This window comes from Cydia strobilella, chromosome Z (genome assembly GCF_947568885.1).
Source record: "Cydia strobilella chromosome Z, ilCydStro3.1, whole genome shotgun sequence".
NCBI lineage: Eukaryota > Metazoa > Arthropoda > Insecta > Lepidoptera > Tortricidae > Cydia > Cydia strobilella.
Genome location: NC_086068.1, coordinates 50,574,880 through 50,593,833, shown reverse-complemented (window position 1 = coordinate 50,593,833; position 18,954 = coordinate 50,574,880). Strand labels below are relative to the sequence as shown.

Below are 18,954 nucleotides of genomic sequence, written 5' to 3'. Positions count from 1 at the left end.
AGGTGCCACAATGTCAAAAATTCAACACGTCATATTTCCCTTATGTTAAATAGTCATGGCGTCAAAATGCCCGGATGTCATATTTCCCTTATCTCGGAAAGTCATAGTTCTAATAAGTAGTTTAGGGTTAAAGTATCGTTAACAGAACAACAAGATACAGTAGTAGTCTGGTTATAACGACGCCCAAAGGACCGCTGATATCAAGTCGTAGCGTCGTACTAACCGGACGACGTACTAAACGAATTGACAATTTTAATATATTTTTTTAATGAATATAATTACGTCATTTTGTATTTATTTATATTTTTATGCGACCATCAAAGAAAAAAAACATTTCAATTTAAATATTGATTTACGTTACCATTACAACATTTTGTCTTACGAGAGAGTCCCCGGCAAGTTCGGCCGAATTTCGGAGTTTCGTTCTCATTTTAAAATTACGTGTTAGATGGTAATGAAACTTTGCATATATAATGACATGAGGTATATTTAGGTCTGTAATTAGTTGTATATAGCTCCAGTTTATAAAACAAACGAAATAGAGCAAAAACAAGTTTTGTATGAAAAACTTAAATTCGCTGTATTTTTTTAACTATGGTGTCTGAAGCTACATAAACTAACTACAGATATAGATATACCTTATCCTATTATAAGTACAAAGTTTTAGAGCAAACTAGCTACTCGTTTTAAAATGAGAGCGTGTTTGGAAGAAGCCACTTTTGAAAAAAAAAATTATGTTTTGATTCAAGCCTTTATCGTTGCTGTACTTTTGTTTCAACAGGCAACTCATTTTCATCTTCCTCCGTATAGGCAAACGGGGAAGGGTAGTTGGGTGCGCGGGGCGGAGTAAGCTTCACCAACAATTTATTTGTAAAAACCGTACAAGTGCGAGTCGGACTCGCCCACCGAGGGTATAGTATTTGTTGTTATAGCGGCAACAGAAATACATCATCTGTGAAAATTCCAACTGTCTAGCTATCACGGTTCATGAGATACAGCCTGGTGACAGACAGACGGACAGTGGAGTTTTATAAATGGGGTCTCGTTTTTAACCTTTGGGTACGGAACCCTAATAAAAACTACGACGCTCGTCGTTGTAACCGGACTTGACGGTCGGATTTTGTGTCAATTTCGTGTCGGTCGTTATAAGCGGAGTCTTAATAAACGGTTGTACTTTCATTGTAACTCATACTAAAACCAAACATGTGCATATACTTACGTCGCTAAAACCGGTTGGTTGTTATATGCGAAGTCGTACTAACCGGACTCTACTGTAGTATCATAATTTTCATTCGATTAACTATTACAAATAGGTTCCCAAGCCCAGTATTTGTCGCTTATTTTACCCCCGGTGACCACACTAATCAATATAATTATTATATAAAAGTTTTTGGCAAAAATTTGATTTTTGGTAAAAGCTTTTATCGCAGACTGTATGGCCTATGATGGCCACCTCCTGCTGTCTCCATCATCAGATCAGCTCCATGGTACCATAATATTGCATTGTCATCTGACTTACACACGTATGCAAATTTTCAGCTTCATCGGAAACCAGGAAGTGGGTCAAATTTAACTTGCAAGATTTGACCCTAACAAACATAGTTACATATTACATACATACTTACTTACATAGGTGCATTGCAAGTTAATAAAAAGCTTGTAAAAACAATTTTATTTGTTTTATAGTTATATTGATGGCATTTTGACGATTGAACATTTTGTCACAATGTTCACTTGGGCATTTTAACATACGAACTTTTTGACACTAGATATTGTGATTGTGACGCTATTCTGGGAGTAAGGCAATACATATATTATAACAGTTTGACTTAATGACAAAAGACATTACGACACCTAAATTTTCTGGCATTACGAGTATTACGACGTTCAGGCACTTGGACATATATGCTCCTAAAGGACCAAAAGCATACATGGTGCACAGGTACCTATGTACAACCGAGGTGACTTTGTCAGAGATTCCATACCGCTATTCGCTGCAGCTAGATATAATTTCCTGGTGCTATTAAGCATCATGTTCTTAAGAGCAAAACACATTAAACGTTTTGAGTGGAAATATAAACGGTATGCTTAAGAATTAAAGTGCGCGACGCAAGGAAGAGACATTGATGTTGTAACGCAGTTATGTTGATGACAAGTGCGTCGGCGCGGCGGCGCGCGTGCGCGGTAATCGCCGCGTAACGGAGCCAACTGTAAAGCACGCCACGGCCCGCGGGCCTCGTGCTAAATTTGCCGAAACAGCGCTTTGTAGCGAGAAAAACTTGAATCACCCTAATTTGTGTCAAACAATTTACTTATTTAGGAAAAAGATAATTAAAAATGTATGGCGACCGCTACAAATTTGCGTCAATTGAAGAAACGAATATATTTAGAATTGGACGTTTTGTATAATGCTTTGCTTTTTCTTTAGTTAGTTTAGTTGTAATACATCATATATGACAATGACAACATACACGGTGTTTCATGACCCACTGAAAACCTAAAAACAGTTTGTTTAGAATCGATAGGAGAATTGATCGCGCTATGTTTTAAATTTTAATGGGGGTAATTTTTTTATTATTTTTACATGCCCATTCTACAGGTTTGTAATGCAATAATATCAATTACTAGCACTTGACACGTTATTTTGTCAATAAGCATTGAGCAACACCCTTAACTGGCCATTGGTAAACCTTATCTCGTTGCAGTAAGGTATGCATATAAAAAAAATAAAAAAAAATTTAACTGTTTATATTTCATAAGGAACAAGAATTACAATATTCTTAGCTCAAATCTTATATTTTTGAGATTATATGGTCTGTTAACAGTGTTTTGATGGTAACTAGCAATTGTTTGATGTCACTAAAACGACGAAGCATCTTGTGTAGAATTACCAGTCGAATAGAGTTGTTAAGAAAACTAAACAACTAATATTTTTATTTTTATTTATCGGTTTAAAGAATAAATACTCAAGATGAGTTGAAAATAAATAAAAAACTGTTGGGGTGTCTAGGCTTTTCAGTGGCTAAAGTAACACCGTGTATATGGCATATGGCCTACTGTAGCCTGGTAGATATTTACGCTGTGTCCTATAAAATCTGAGCTACTACATAATAGTCACATTAGTCACTTATTAGTTTTTGAGTGCAATGGAAAATAATCTATGCATATGTTACCGTAAAAATCCGCTTCATGTGAAAACGCGTTTTCGGTAGTTAAAACTAGTTTTCCGTATCACCTTGGCGGAAACGCGTTTTCACTAGTTAAATCTAGTTTTCGCAAAGTGCCTTGTTGAAAAAAAAATGTATATCCCCTAAGGAGGTGAAAAGGGATTAAAAGTTTGTATCAGGATTCTTTGAGTAGGGGGCTTGAATCTTTGTAAAACGGCATGTTATTAGAGCAAATGAAAATAAATTTTCGCGTTTTAGAAAATTTATCTCCTAAGGGCGTTAAAAAGCAGTTGAAAGTTTGTACCAGGTACACTGAAACTTCTTAGAAAGACATATTATTATAATACAAGAAAAGTAGTTTTAGCGTTTTTGAAAAGAAATACCCTAAGGGGGTTAAAAAAGGGTTGAAAGTTTGTATCGGAACGACAGTTTTTTTAAAGTGAGGAACTTGAAACTTCGTACATAAATTAAACATAATTTTAGAAAACAAGAAAAGTGGTTGCAGCGTATTTCGAATTTCACACCCTAAGGTCTGTATCGGGTGCGAATATTTTTTTGTGCGAGGAACTTAAAACATCGTAGAAAACACAATATTAGAAAAAAAACATTCCTTAAGGGGTTAAAAAAGGGGTTAAAAGTTGGTATCGGATGCTAACAAATACTTTTTTAAAAAGGCACTTGAAACTTCGTAGCAAATCATTATATTAGAATTAAAGAAAAATAATTTCAAAGTTTTGGGATATTTTTCGCTACGGGGATTGACAGGGTTTATATCGAGCGCATTTTTTTAGTGATGGACTTAAAACATTGGGACAGGCTAATGTCAAATTATTAACAATTTATTCACCCTACTGCTATCTTTTACTGCACAATGTTCAATGTAAGTATATTGTTGATTAGCACAATCGGATTAGGACTAACCTCGAAATCTCTTCCAAAGTGATGAAATTTGGTATGTATGTGAATTAAAGGTTTCTTTTTCGTGTCCACACTATTTGACATTTGGCGACCTCGAGGAATCGCAGCCATCTTGGAAAATTTGTGTTTTAGTCTAACTAAATCTACATACGTTCTCTGTGAAAATATGGTGTACAGCAACATTAAAGCTTATTAAATTCTACACAAAAAAGTCCTTGATATCTTTGCGGAAAAAATACATCTTGTTATAGAAAATAATAGCTAAATCCAGATTTAGCGCTTATACCCCTTCAGGGGATATGCTCTTAATAGGAAACTTGTAGGAATATGAATTCCACTTTTGTCTATACATTTGTACACGTTATACCCCAATATTAACATTTTACTCGACTGCGACTTAAACAGAAAGTAGAGTTAAGGGTTACATACTGATAATCAGTACACCCTATATACCTATATATCATCATCTTCCTCGCGTTATCCCGGCATTTTGCAACGGCTCATGGGAGCCTGGGGTCCTCTCGACAACTAATCCTAAGAATTGACGTAGGCACTAGTTTTTACGAAAGCGACTGCCATCTGACCTTCCAACCCAGAGGGGGAACTAGGCCTTGTTGGGATTAGTCCGGTTTCCTCACGATGTTTTCCTTCACCAAAAAGCGGCTGGTAAATATTAAATGATTGTATGATTTAGCTAGTCTATATATAAAGGCATTTTATATAACATTGCTGAAATGCCGAAAACTAACGAATAAACATTATTTATTACTATGGAGAACAGGTACAATCAGCAAGTTCAGCAACACATGGGTAGATGCGGCTAAAATACCCAAATGTATCGGATCTCATTCTTTTTTCTATGGTAACAAAGATGTGTCACAATATATTTGGCAACTTTGACCGTCAATATCTATTTGATTTGACCTTGCTTACCTAGTGTACCTACAGATTGCCGACAAACTGTTGTCGAGCATATCAATCCGGATTCCCGCAAATGTAAAAAGCTTATGAATATTACCTCCGTTACGGTGTACCGAGTTAATGCAATATAATAACATTAGGTAATGAAGAAAATCCGGTCTCATAGCGAACTATCACATATTAATTAAGCGGGATTGCGTGTAAACAACGGAGTGGCGCGGGTGTACCAAAACAATGGGGAACATGGCGGGCGCAGCGATTCAATCACAGGGCCGTGAAAACTATGAGACTTATCCCATTACGGTACTCTTTGATAGACATGATCTAATCACGCAAACTGGCACCGACGTACCTAAAGGTATGTAGTCTCTTACTGAATTATGTAACTGCAATACATTATGTTTATACTGCCAGCATTTGAGCTTTTATACATATTGTAGACAGTTGTTATTATTATTCTCTTTATTTATCTTTCATCTTAGGCTAGGTTTTTATAATATGGATATAAAAGTAAAATACAAAAACACTTACAAAACATTACAAAAAATATGTAAACACATTATAAAAAACCTAACCTAGGGTACCGCCGGCAGCGGGGCAAGGCCCAGTACCTGGTAGAAAGGTCGTATGTCCTTATTATTATTATTATGTTCGTCCTTTACATAATCTCAGGACCATGGGGTCCTGGACATTTGGAAGGCGTGCGTGGGGCCGAAGCCAACACGCAGGCTCCTTGTAAAAAGACAATTTACTCTAAAAGGTGATGTGACACCAACCGACGATTATCCCTGTATGCACTATAGTAGTGCACCCAAGGACAAGCCCCGGTTAGTGTAGGACTATTGCAATGATAAGAAACAAAAGAAACTAGGCTATTGTGTTGAGATGTTAGTGTACTGGTTACCGGGTCTATGGAAATACTATGGCACCTGCCCCAATCTATGTTTAAAAACACGAAATAAATGGACAGGTGGTGACTCGCCAACTCACAATATGGGTCCCCGAAAACGGCCGCTCGCACGGAGCGACAAGGGGACAACATCGCGTGAGTGGCTCAGGGTGTGGAGAGGTGTGCACCGCTTTCTACCAGTGGCTGGAAACACTAACAGCCACTGTGCCAACTCGCGTCTTATGCATATTTCACTTCCACCCTGCGAGCATATAGCTTAGATAGATCTCAGATATGAATCATTTTCATGATATACCTAGGCCAGGACATGTATGCTCGTTGATCAAAAAAAGTTATAGAGGGAAATGCTTGGAACACAATTTTTGACTTCGTTTCGTAGCTTTGTTTGGACTAGTTAGGTGGTGGTAGGTTAGTTAGGTTAGGTAAAACCTTCAACAGTGGATATCTCAAAAACTCTACAAGATATCGAAAAACTTGATTTAATAAAACTTGTAACAAATTAAATCACTTTTCATTTTGTATGAGTGGCCATTTCGCTCAGACGCATAGTTTCCGAGATATAATCGAAAAACCGAAAAATGGGACCTTCAAACCCGGCTACGACCGGTGATTTTTGATATGTTCACCTCCTAACTAGTCCAAACAAAGTTACGGAGTAAAAAATTGTGTTCCTAGCATTTCCCTCTATACCTTCTTATTGCTTGGCCTAACAGGCGAGCGAGGTACGGATAAAACGCATACCTACTGTGCGGACATATTGTAAACAATTTGACAATTTTGACGACCGGTCTGGCCTAGTGGGTAGTGACCCTGCCTGTGAAGCCGATGGTCCTGGGTTCGAATCCCGGTAAGGGCATTTATTTGTGTGATGAGCACAGATATTTGCTCCTGAGTCATGAGTGTTTTCTATGTATTTAAGTATTTATATATTATATATATCGTTGTCTGAGTGCCCATAACACAAGTCTCCTTGGGCTTACCGTGGGACTTAGTCAATCTATGTAAAAATGTCCTATAATATTTATTTATATAAAAAAAAAGGATAATCAAGATATAGATCCACTACTGGTAAGTACCATCTATAAATAAACGAAACCAAGATATACGTATTATTTGTTTACTTGTTATCTTGTTATAAACGGTGTTAAAGTTCTACAGTTTCTCCGAAGTTTAATTGGTTGACTGTACTTTGACATGCGAGTACTTAAAGATAAATACATAGCCACCTAATCATAAACCAATATTAAATATTTTATACTTAAGTACTTATGTTTCTTGAAAGTGTTAGGTACTTATTACTGTATAATGCATTGAACTGATATTCATACGATACGGTTTAATAATTAATGCGATAACTTTACGAAAAGAGGCGTGGTAATCAACCCTATCACAAGGAACAACTTTAAAACACCTACTTACCGTCAACACTTTCAAAGTAAGTATTTACCTAATTAATATTGCAGTAGTTTTGTGGGTATATAAGTGAAGTCGGGGCATTAAAATTATTTATTACAAGCATAGTCCGAGAGCAATCATGAGCACTAAAGCGGAAGCGAGACGCGAAATAGGGGCAACCTTGACCCTATGCATGTTTAGCATGCAGTGCATAGGGCTTTCGTTCGAGCTGCCAGACGGCACTACCCGGCTTTTCCGCCAGAAGCTGATGTTCGTAGTGTCGGTTTGCTCCATTGTCTATCACGTCTTCAGTGAAATCGTTCACATTGGCCTCACGTTATCTAATTCGCCACGAGTCGAAGACGTTGTTCCGCTTTTTCATACTTTTGGATACGGCGCTTTAAGTAAGTCGAGTACGAGTTTAGTGAGACCATAGAGTAACTTATACTAGAGCGGTACTGTCATAGTAAATTTTGTAACCCCAGTAAATTCACTGCCATGTGTCGACACACTTAAAAACTAAAAATGAAGATTTATAAAAATACGATAAAATGTATTTAAATATGGATAAATGATTTTTTTTATTTGCATTAATTATTTTTATGATTTTGACCCATGTTCTTTTACTGATATGCGTTAAAATTGTTAAATAACAAACGAAACCGTCAACGCCATCTATACGACAGTAGGCCAAAGCTAGTAGCGCCCTCTGAACGAGAATCAAATTTTCTTGATTTTCGAGGCACGTTTTTTCCTTAGACTGTATCCATCTATTGGTGAGACGGTATAGATAGAGGCCTACAACATTTTAATTATTTGTGACATTGAAATATTTATGTATCCCGTATGTTTAGGTTATTGTGTATTTTTAGGCATTGCGAAGGTGTTTGCCCTGTGGTCTAAAAAGAACGTGTTCGCTAAACATTTAGACGAACTGTCGGGCATATGGCCCATGGAGCCGCTCGGAGACGCACGAAACATCAAGGAGAAGAGCTTGGCTGCACTACGCCTAGTTCATCAATGTAAATTAAATTATCGTACACTTACATTAAAAATACTGCGTGCCATTCATTTGTAAAAAATAAATCGAAATCTTCAAATAAATATATTTCGATACAAAAAATCATTAACATAAATTTAAACGTGATTAAAAAAACCGACCAAGTGCGAGTAGGACTCGCGCTCGAAGGGTTCCGTACCAATATCCCCATTTAAATAATTATATTATTCTGTTTTTAGTATTTGTTGTTATAGCGGCAACAGAAGCACATCATCTGTGAAAATTTCAACTGTCTAGCTATTACGGTTCATGAGATACAGCCTGGTGACGGACAGACAGACGGACAGACGGACGGACAGACGGACGACCAGACGGGCAGCGGAGTCTTAGTAATAGGGTCCCGTTACTCCCGTTTTTACCCTTTGGGTACGGAACCCTAAAAATACAGATTTCGCACTACGCGCAACTATCGGATGACATTGCAAATGAACATCAAAAGTACTTAGTATCTAGTTCAGCCCTCTGGTAGACCCTAGACCCTGGACCCTAGACCTTTTTTTTACGTGGAGTAATGCATTTAGGCATTCTGCCTAGCCGGGGAACTAGGACGGATATGTCGGACTCGTGGCCAAGGGGCCAAATAGGGGCAGCAGGGTGAATTTCAACAGGTTCAAAATTTACCTAATTTTGGTGGAATTTTTTATTTTTGTAGTTTACGTATAAATTATGTATCGATAACACGTAACTAGTCACAATCGATATTGTGTAGCAATGGCATTTCATTATACATAGTAGTTTTAGAGATATTATGATTTTAATAATTTGGTTGCCACCAAAATTAGATTTACTGGCCACCAAAGTTATATATCCACGCCAAAATTAGATATTTCTGCAAATTAAAGGTAAATTTAACTAGTTATTAGCTGAAAATGAAACGAAGACAAATGTTTAGTGGTTTTAGATACATTATGATTTTAATCATTTGGTTGCCATTAAAACTGTGTCTACCCACCAAAATTAGATTTACTTGCCACCAAAATTGTATATCCACATCAAAATTAGATATGTCAATTTTGGTGGCATTAAATGTAGGTAAATTACCACCGAAACCACCAAAATTGATGCACCAAAATTAGAACCATTGCATAAAAGTATGTTTAAAAGTAAACCGTATCATACACTTCAGTTTCAAGTTTATATTTTAAAAAAGAAACTATAAAACTATGCTATGTGCTTTAAATACAGTTCACACAAAAACAACTACATTTCGGTCATTAGTTAGATACACCACCAAAATTGCATTAAAAAGTATTTTTAATACACCAAAATTAGATACTTCCGCGTTTGCTGGACATATCTAGACGTACGACACGTGCGTCATCGCTCATTGCCGGAGCGGAACTGAATTAACAGGTTACTACATCTTTGTTAGCCTTGTTGCGTTTCGTTCGATCATAAAATCATTATCAATATTTACCACCAAAATTTACCCGGACAACTATTAATGCTTAGTTTAGAGTATCGATTCATGTACTAATCTTTATTTTCATTTTCTTAATACGTAGACTAATAACGAGTAAAAGTTTGTGAAGTTTAAGTTAAATCAATGGATGATATGGAAAATTATTTAAGAAAAATGGATTCCGGATACTACACCAAAATTATAATTGCGCCGAAAATTTTTTTTTAAATAAATATCAATAACTTTTTTAACATTTTGCGATTTGGCTTAAGATAATAATTTGTGTAAGGTTTTCAGAAAAATAATACCATTCTGAAACAATTAGTCCACACTGTCATTATCAGCTCGGCCGCAAAAAATTTTCGTTGAGATAATCACCCAGCAATGGTGGCGGAGAACACGGGATCGCAGAGCATTCCACCGCGAACACCGCCTGCTGCCGACAGCCGAAGCTGTCCCCTCCTTGGACCCGAAGGCCCTGGAGCCGAAGCTCCCCCTCCGAAGGTAGTGTGCTGGGCGACACCACACACTGGTCCCTCATGACAACCTCCACGCCGGGAGGAGATGGAAAAAACCCCGGGTTCCACCCCCTCAGGTTGCATTAGCGATTTTTTATAGAGGTGGTCATCCTCGTGGCCACCACGCCGGCGCCGGCCAGCAGTGGCAACCCCCCCGGTCGTCATCATAGGCCCTCTGCCTAGACAGTTCCGGGGACCGCATTTTTATACAGGTCAGCGGCATTCCTGTGCCCTCACGCGCCCGAAGGCGCCCGGCCCGAAGGCCCCATCCGCGACCGCAGTCGCCCGGCCCAAAGGCCCCCCTCCAACACGCACTCAGGTGAACTCTCCCGCATTGAGAGGACACCCTGTGCGGAACCCTAACCCCCCGTGACAGGACATTGGCAGCACCGGTAATCAATTACCTGGAAACCAAAATATTACTTACCGTTGCCCCCGGGGCGCACCGTCCGAGAGCCCTTCCCTTTCCCCCGGTTCAGCCTGATCAAGAGGAATGAGAAGGGACTCGGCACTCTAGGAGGTTTCCTGTCCGTAGCACCCCAAGGACCCTAGACCCTAGACCCTGGACCCTAGACCCTGGATCCTAGGCCTTAGACCCTGGAACCTAGATCCTAAACTCGACTCGACTCTACTCAACTTTTTGTCCGAAAATACGGAAAATTTAGTTTTTTTTTCCACCATTATTGATTTTCAAAAATTTGGTACGATACGATACTCCGTAAGCTCTTACCAGTCCTGCCTCTTTTGACATCAATATATAATTTGATATTTACCAGTTGCTTTTCGGTAAAGGAAAACATTGTGAGGAAACCGGACTAATCCCAATAAGGCCTAGTTTCCCCACTGGGTTGGAAGGTCAGGTGGCAGTCGCTTTCGTAAAAACTAGTGCCTACATCAATTCTTAGGATTAGTTGTCAAAGCGGACCCCAGGCTCCCATGAGCCGTGGCAAAAATGCCGGGATAACGCGAGGAAGAAGAGATAGCCGAATCTCACTCTTCGGGGTAACTAATCTGATAATCATTCAATAATAGGTAAGGGCACCCAACCTGCCCAGCCCACGGCTTTCAACTGATTCCAACATTTTATTTTCACCTCAGCAGCTCGAACAAGCCTACTTTCGTCACTCCAGGGAGTGAAACAAAGTAGCTTTTTAATTTAGTGAAGACCATGAACTGCCACTTCATACTTCTATTACAAATTCGTTTTTTTTTCTATTTTGCTTTAATATGTTCTCACTGCTGAGGTGAAAAATTATATGTCCAACACGAGAGCAAACTTATTTACATCTCGTGTTATTGAGTCCCTCGCTACGCTCAAGATTCTAAATCTTGTTGCACAAATAACTATTTCCAAACGATAGACAATCTATCTGCCTCAGAAGCTTTTTTTATTTTTTCGATATCGGCTTTTGTTTTCAGTATAATCTACTTTCAGTCCAAAGAAACAGGAAATTTTCTTTTTTTTTTCACCATTATAAATTTTCCAAAAAATGTTAATAGCTGATTGTCGAAAATTTTGTACCTTACGATGCTCCGCAAGCTTCTGCATTAATATCACTACCTTTCGTATATCTTTGTAACTTGTGGAAATATAGTGGAATTACACTCCCAAGAAAACGATCTGACACACATTTTCAATGTTAAAACATCTTTACGAGTATGTCTTTTTATGTCCGCACAGTGAACTGAAACCTGAGAAGATGAAGAATAATGTACAGTTCCCACCGACCGGCTAGAGTCGGGCCGCGCCGGAGCGCATTAACAATATGCTTATACATTATGTATGGCAGAAGCGATAGAGTCCGTTCGGAGCGGAGCCGGTCGCGTCCGCGAGGAGCCGACTGGCTTGCGGCCGTACAAATGTGAAATGCGCGCCGACTCCGCCCGTTCAGTGGAAATCGTACTTAATATTAGAAAGTTGCATTTATGTAATCAGTAAGATTAATGTTTGGCTGTTTGCTCAGGTTACTTCTCAATAAACGTCGGGGGCGTGTTGTTCTACAACGTGACGCCCATATGCGTTTACCTGTACCAACTGTGGCAGGGGCAGGACGCGGTGGTCGGCTTCGTCTGGGTGTCCTGGTACCCGTTTGACAAATATAAACTAATCAACCACGTTTTTGTTTACATATTTGAAGTATTTGCTGGTGAGTTTCATTTCTTCGTCTAAATTTCTGCTTTTTATTTTCGATTTCTTAATTGAGAATAATAATAAGTGAAAGTCACGATAGATAATGACAGTAACAAATATCGATTTAACAATTATCACATTGAGAACAAGTAGAACACGCTATTGTTCAGAAGCAAGTAACAATTAATCCCAACGTTTTGATGGCCTGCCTATACACACTATTAACTACTCTAAAAAACGATACAGCGCAATTTGCTATTGCGAGATGTGCTCAAAACAAACATCATTTCACTTTCTTTGCTTAATCCACTTTCGACAGTCTTAAATTGGTGTAGAGTCGTCCTCACGCAATGTTACTGTCAGACTATAATTGTTTTTTAAGGCAATTTACTATGTACACATCTGTCATATATCTAGATCATTTTTTGTCTGTTAAATAGTATTGTTAGAACAAAAGTAATAGTCATCGTGTCTCATAAGTAAATACACACACCTGCATTCATTGCTACTGTAAGTTTATTCGTTTAAGACGTTTAAGTAATCCCGCACAGTATGCGTCTACATAATACTATTTTGGTGCACCCTACCAATTGTAAGTATTTGACTAAAATTAGGTAACGCATATGTCATTTCGTCATTATTTCTAAACATCTTTATAGAACTGTCAAACTGTCCTTAGAGAAATAACATCGGCAGTTGGTGATACCGGCTCTTAATACAGCAACTGTTAACTGATACCTGCAACAGTGTCCAGTGTCCACAATTGGCCGATCAGATGGCGTGCGTGCACTCAACCGAACGGATCTGAACCAACATTCCCGTATTCCAGGTCAGACTTGTGTTTGGATAATGATCTGCACGGACCTGCTGTTCTCGGGCCTCGCGAGCCACATCGCCTTGTTGTTGCGGCTGCTACACAAGCGACTGGAGACATTAGCCGAAACAGAAAAGTCACAGGAGGAATATTATCAAGAGATTGTCGCTAATATTAAACTGCATCAACGGCTTATAAGGCTTGTTCCACTCATTCTGTAGATTAGCCCGCTTTGGGCAAACAAAAGGACATTAATGAGCTTCATGTTCCATTTTGCTAAAACATTTCACGCGCCTATATCTTTCTTGCCTTGCCCCCCGCGATACTCCTTTAAAGCGGCTCTGGATGGGTTGGATGGATGGGTTGGCTCCTGCTCTAGATATTTCAATTTTTAGACCAAAGGCCAAAACTTGGATGTACCCATGAAAACAAAGTAGGTATTCTTGTTTCTTTGGTACACCTAAGTTGCAGCGAAAAAGACAGCAATAATTATATAATATTAGATACGTAGTTAATATGTTTACAGACTAAAACCAATCGGTAATTTAACATTGGTTTGTAATTTACAGATACTGTAACGACATGGAAGAGGCGTTCACGATAGTGAATCTCATTAACGTCGTATTAAGTTCATTGAATATATGTTGTGTCGTATTCGTTATTGTGGTTAGTATGTATGTTTTTGGCCCAAAATAAAGCGTAGTTATATTAAAATAGCAGTGCCATCCGCACCAAATAACTGCAAAGTGTTACTGTTGATATATCTTGCTGCTGAAAGACATAACAGGAATGTATAATTATGACAAGACAGTACATATAATAATACACACATGTCTATATTAAGTTATAAGAGGATATAGCGACGCACATACCTACTCGAACGTTCGACGCCACGTGGCTAGTGGCTACCAGCGATCTTGTAATCTTCATACTCAGATCACCTTCCTAAACTTTTTTTTAGTTTAACAGTAATCTACGATGAGCAAGTTACACTTATTACGCATTATCATTTCGACCTCATTCCTCTTTCTAATTCCATTTTTAAACGTTTTGTGTACCTGCCTATTTTAATTTTAGTCACTCACAAATTAGTAAAATAATTTTATAAACCCAAAAAACATCGTGTTCCGCGAAAAAATCCTACACTACTGTTTGTTTTTCAGCTCCTTGAACCATTTATGGCTGTGAGCAATAAGCTATTTTTGGGATCTGCACTCATTCAAATAGGAATGCTTTGTTGGTACGCTGATGATATTTTCCATTGTGTGAGTATTGCTGCATATTCACAAAACATAATTTACATAAAAGACAAGTTTCGCGAAATTCATCGTGAAACATATGGAGTTGAAAATTTGAAATTTAATGTTGAAGAGGATGGAAAAGATGTAGCATTTCCGCTTGAAACAATCCTGAAACTGTTTGGCTTCATCCACTTTCATTAACGTTCATCATGCCTAATATATGCTTGCCTGTGATGCTCCTAGATTCAACACACCAAAATAAGAATTTCCTGGGAACATTCTCATTGTTGGGATGAAAAAGGCTTGTAATAATTGTACATTGTTTGCAGAACGCGGACGTGGCGCTAGCGGTTTATAACAGTGGGTGGTACCGTACAGACCCTCGGTGTCGCCGCGCCCTCATTTTCCTTATTCGGAGGTCGGTCTGACACTGCAATAACCGCAAAAAATGTAAACGCACTACAATTGCTACTTTCCACTCATCGTCAGACAGAAAAGAATGCTTAGCGGCCAGTCTACAGATTCAATCATTTGCTATCAATCGGTCTTATTTTACACATCGATAATAAGTAATTGTAAATGCATCTGTCCATCATCGGCGCCGGTCGGTTTATTTTTCAATCGTCGTTTTTTGAATGGAGACCTAATTCGTTAATTCAACATTTAAATCAAAATTAAGTATCAAAGTCTTATGAACTAGTCATATGACCATGCATATATACAGTGCAGTGTGCAAGACTTTTTTTCCCATTGATGTCTTATTTCATCATATAGTTTACATCTCTAGACTTGCATATGGTTGAGAGACGTATGTTAATATCTAGTACGTTCACATTTCAGAGCCCAAAAACCAGTGGCGTTCACTGCCATGAAATTCACAAACCTGTCTCTGGTCACCTATTCATCGGTAAGATGTGTACAAAGTAACTGCTAAATCATTTAGAAGTTTTTAAAAGCAATATGGTGCTGAAAATATGATTATAAATTAATTTACACAAAGTTGTGTAAGCAGCAGCGTTTGCAGATGTTTTTGCTTAATACAAAATTAATTTACACAAAGTTTGCCTTTTTTAGTACACATGCAAAGCACAACAGCTATCTGTTGCAATCAGATTGTAAAAGTTGGTTGGTTCGATATAGATGCGCCTGACACATAATGACAAAATGATATGGCAGCCTATATTTACTTTTTGTTTCAGATCCTGACCAGGTCCTATTCCTACTTCGCTTTACTATACACCATGTACACCAATGACAGCTAAAGACAAGAACAATAAAGAAATATAGTTGAAATATGTACCTATTTATATATATTATATTTTTCATTTCACTAGAGCATTTTACGTTTTTTTAATTTTTTTACGATAAGCAATTGATATTTGAGTTTAAATGGATTTGTTATACAATTTCCAATCTGATATTTAACTCTCTATTCCATAAATAACGATACTTTTGCCTAAATTGTTATTTGAAAGTACTCTCAAGAAATACTATAAAAATGTATACTTAGTCATGTATTTAAAAAAACACATTCATTTTACTTTCCTCGTATTCGAAATAAAAAGTAGTGTTTGACTCGGGTGAAAGGCATCATTTTAGCCTCGGACTATTGGCGTTCTCAATGCGTTCGAGCACCAAAATACCTCGGCAGAAATGAGTGCGTTTCATCCCTTGGTTAACAATCTACAATATGTTCCTATACTAAGAACAAAAAGTGGAATCTGCTAGTTTGCAGAGAACACACAGAATTTATTATATACGAATATACGTAGATCATGTAGACTAAGTATTCCTACTGCCGTTTGAAAACTGTGAAATCAATGATATTGTAACAATTTAGCATGTTTCGTGGGTGTCAAATCTTGATTAAATAGTAAAGCCTCGAGTATTTTACAAGCTTTTATTTATTACTTTTACCTGTCCCGTTGTCCGTCTGTGTGTCTGTAATCAAATTTTAAGTTAAATTCGACCCACTTCCCGGTTTCCGATTGAGCTGTAATTTTGCGCACATTCTTATGTAAATTGGGCATAAGTTGGTTGACAATGCAATATTATGGTACCATCGAGCTGATCTGATGATGGAGACAGGAGGTGGCCATAGGAACTCTGTGATAAAACAACGCAACCTGAGTATCTCTGGGGTTTTTAGAATTGTCTCGAAGAATATTAGTTACCTGTGGAAAGAAAAATACAGTCAGTGAAAAAAGCTTGTACCAAAAATGTTTCTTTGTCAAAAACATAATTATTATTTGTCCAACAGTTGATTTTGAGATTTGTGTACCTAGTTGCCTTAGGGTCAAGGGTAACTTAACTAGCGCCCCTCTTTTACCTACTCCTTTAATTATTTGCTCGATTATCGTGAAAGGAAGCGTGTGCACCTAGAAGTCCTTACCTACTAATCATATTCGATTTGCACTTACTTTTTCAAATAAAATTCTTTATTGATATTAATAGATCGCGAATTATTACAATATTTGGACCAAGAACTGTATTAAACAATCAACTTAATGATCTTAATGCTAACAATAATAAATTACCAGATTATCTTACTGTTGAGTGTCATCAAAGAGAATTATGGAAAGTTATTGGGTTTTTTTTACACTACTATACATATAATATGAAACTATAGTTTGTCAAAGGATTGTCTCATTTCAAACATAGACAGAGAGATTCATACTATCTTTGTTTTACACTAGTACTAGCACCCAAAAGAAGAGGATGAGTATAGTTTTTATGTTCTTATTTACTGACAATTTGGTTTGACCAAGAAGAAAAATATTTTTTCTGATAACCTTTTCCATACCTTTTGTGTAACTCTTTGGTCTTGAAGGTGACAAGGTAGTGTAATAAATAACTGACACGTTGTCTTGCGTATATTCATAATTCATAAATAACACAAAATTAAAAATAATTAACAGCTTTCTAGTCGTAATTCTGCAGTACATAATCATTAAGGTTTTTGGATTACAGCAATGAAAACATCAAAAACAGACTCTATAGAACAACACAGCCTACCTAGTGTGCCGGCTATAGGTAAAACACCAATACACAAAAAGCATACTAAAATAACAACATATCTCACAGTCACTTATTTTTAGGGTTCCGTACCTCAAAAGGAAAAAACGGAACCCTTATAGGATCACTCGTGCGTCTGTGTCTGTCTGTCCGTCACAGCCTATTTTCTCCTAAACTACTGGACCAATTAAGTTGAAATTTGGTACACATGTAAGTTTGTGACCCAAAGACGGACATGTAACGTAAACAAATTAATTTTAAACATGGAGGCCACTTTTGGGGGGGTAAATGAGAAAATGAAGAAATAAACTATATCGTGTTACATATTAAATGAAAGAGCTCATTGTGATCATCTCAATTTTTTTTTTGTAATTTTAATATAAATAGTTTAGAAGTTATTTAAATAAGAAAATAGCCAAACAAATTACCATTCCCCCTTTATCTACGAAACTACTGGGCCTACAATATAATTATTTTCTTTGCCTATAAATGACAGGAAAACCTATTAGAAATGTGCAGTCAAGCGTGAGTCGGACTTAATTACTTAGTTTTGATCCGACCCCTACGGATTTTTTAAAGACATTTCACTCACGTTTCACATAAAAAAAATACATTGTTAAAAAATGTGTAATGTACGGAACGGTTTTTTATTTATTTCAGATAGTAATTCTAAACGCCTGCTACATCTCACACGGCTCACACCCTACTCTAAAGTTTCGCTAATTAGCGTCACTAGTAACGAACCAATCTCGACTGAAGACAGTGGGACGAGCAAAAAACGTAACAACTCTGGCTCTAGAAACAAATGGGATCGTCAATATGAAAGACTTGACGCGGCAAGTACTTTTATAGATTAATTTCTACTTAATAACCCAATACGTAAGTAATGTACTTAAGTTGTCTTAATTATTTTAACGGGACTAGACTTTATGTATTTACCCGCGATTTTCTGAATATTTTTTTGTTAAAGGTAGCTTTCATTTATAGTGACTTTGCTTTCATGTTAAGAAGAAAGAGGAAGGTACTTACCTAGCTAAAAAAGAGAGCGTTTTATTGCCCAAGCTACTGCCGAATGAGCTTGAATTCCTTCATCTGGTAACTGACGACGACGTGCCTGCTGTGCGGACCTACTGCTTGTCACACCCACCCCTCGACATCAACTGCGTCGATTTCCAGGTGTGACACATCTACATATTAGCGATTATGATATGACGAGATATCCAAATCGCCATAGTTAAGACAATATATTGACTAGTTGATTGATACCAGAGTATCGTTAAGAATCTTGAGAGACTCCTATAAAAGATTTGACATTATTTCCGACCTTCGAAGATCGTGGGATACCGTTGCACGTGGGTCAGTTCAGCGCACAACCGATTTCATAGTTTCATAGTTTCATGACGATGCTCCACTGATTTAAACTATACTAGCTTTAAAAAATAGTTATATCTCTTAATATCAA

General features: G+C 37.5%; 2 protein-coding genes across 2 annotated transcripts in view; both read left to right on the top strand.

The window, feature by feature from the left end:
• The first annotated feature begins 7,426 nt into the window (after window positions 1–7,426).
• LOC134753985 (odorant receptor 4-like) lies at window positions 7,427–15,773 on the top strand. Its single transcript, XM_063690029.1, has 9 exons — window positions 7,427–7,715; window positions 8,184–8,333; window positions 12,256–12,438; window positions 13,252–13,435; window positions 13,806–13,902; window positions 14,400–14,501; window positions 14,807–14,895; window positions 15,318–15,384; window positions 15,677–15,773. The coding sequence occupies exons 1-9, from the start codon at window positions 7,451–7,453 to the stop codon at window positions 15,737–15,739; spliced, it is 1,200 nt and encodes a 399-aa protein (XP_063546099.1). The 5' UTR covers window positions 7,427–7,450; the 3' UTR covers window positions 15,740–15,773.
• Window positions 15,774–18,482: 2,709 nt separating this feature from the next.
• LOC134753783 (short transient receptor potential channel 4-like) overlaps window positions 18,483–18,954 on the top strand; it is a gene marked incomplete at its 5' end in the record, with an annotated part of 35,759 nt that continues 35,287 nt past the window's right edge. The window contains one exon of the mRNA XM_063689723.1: window positions 18,483–18,668. Within this exon, the coding sequence (XP_063545793.1) occupies window positions 18,483–18,668 (186 nt within the window). The remainder of the gene's footprint in view (window positions 18,669–18,954) is intronic.

Bases quoted from the DNA above. Each gene is read 5' to 3' on its own strand.
- LOC134753985 (XM_063690029.1), top strand. From the start codon at position 7,451: ATGAGCACTAAAGCGGAAGCGAGACGCGAAATAGGGGCAACCTTGACC. The intron at 13,436-13,805 runs GCTTGTTCCACT...TGTAATTTACAG, and splicing joins CTGCATCAACGGCTTATAAG to ATACTGTAACGACATGGAAG. The intron at 13,903-14,399 runs GTTAGTATGTAT...TTTGTTTTTCAG, and splicing joins GTGTCGTATTCGTTATTGTG to CTCCTTGAACCATTTATGGC.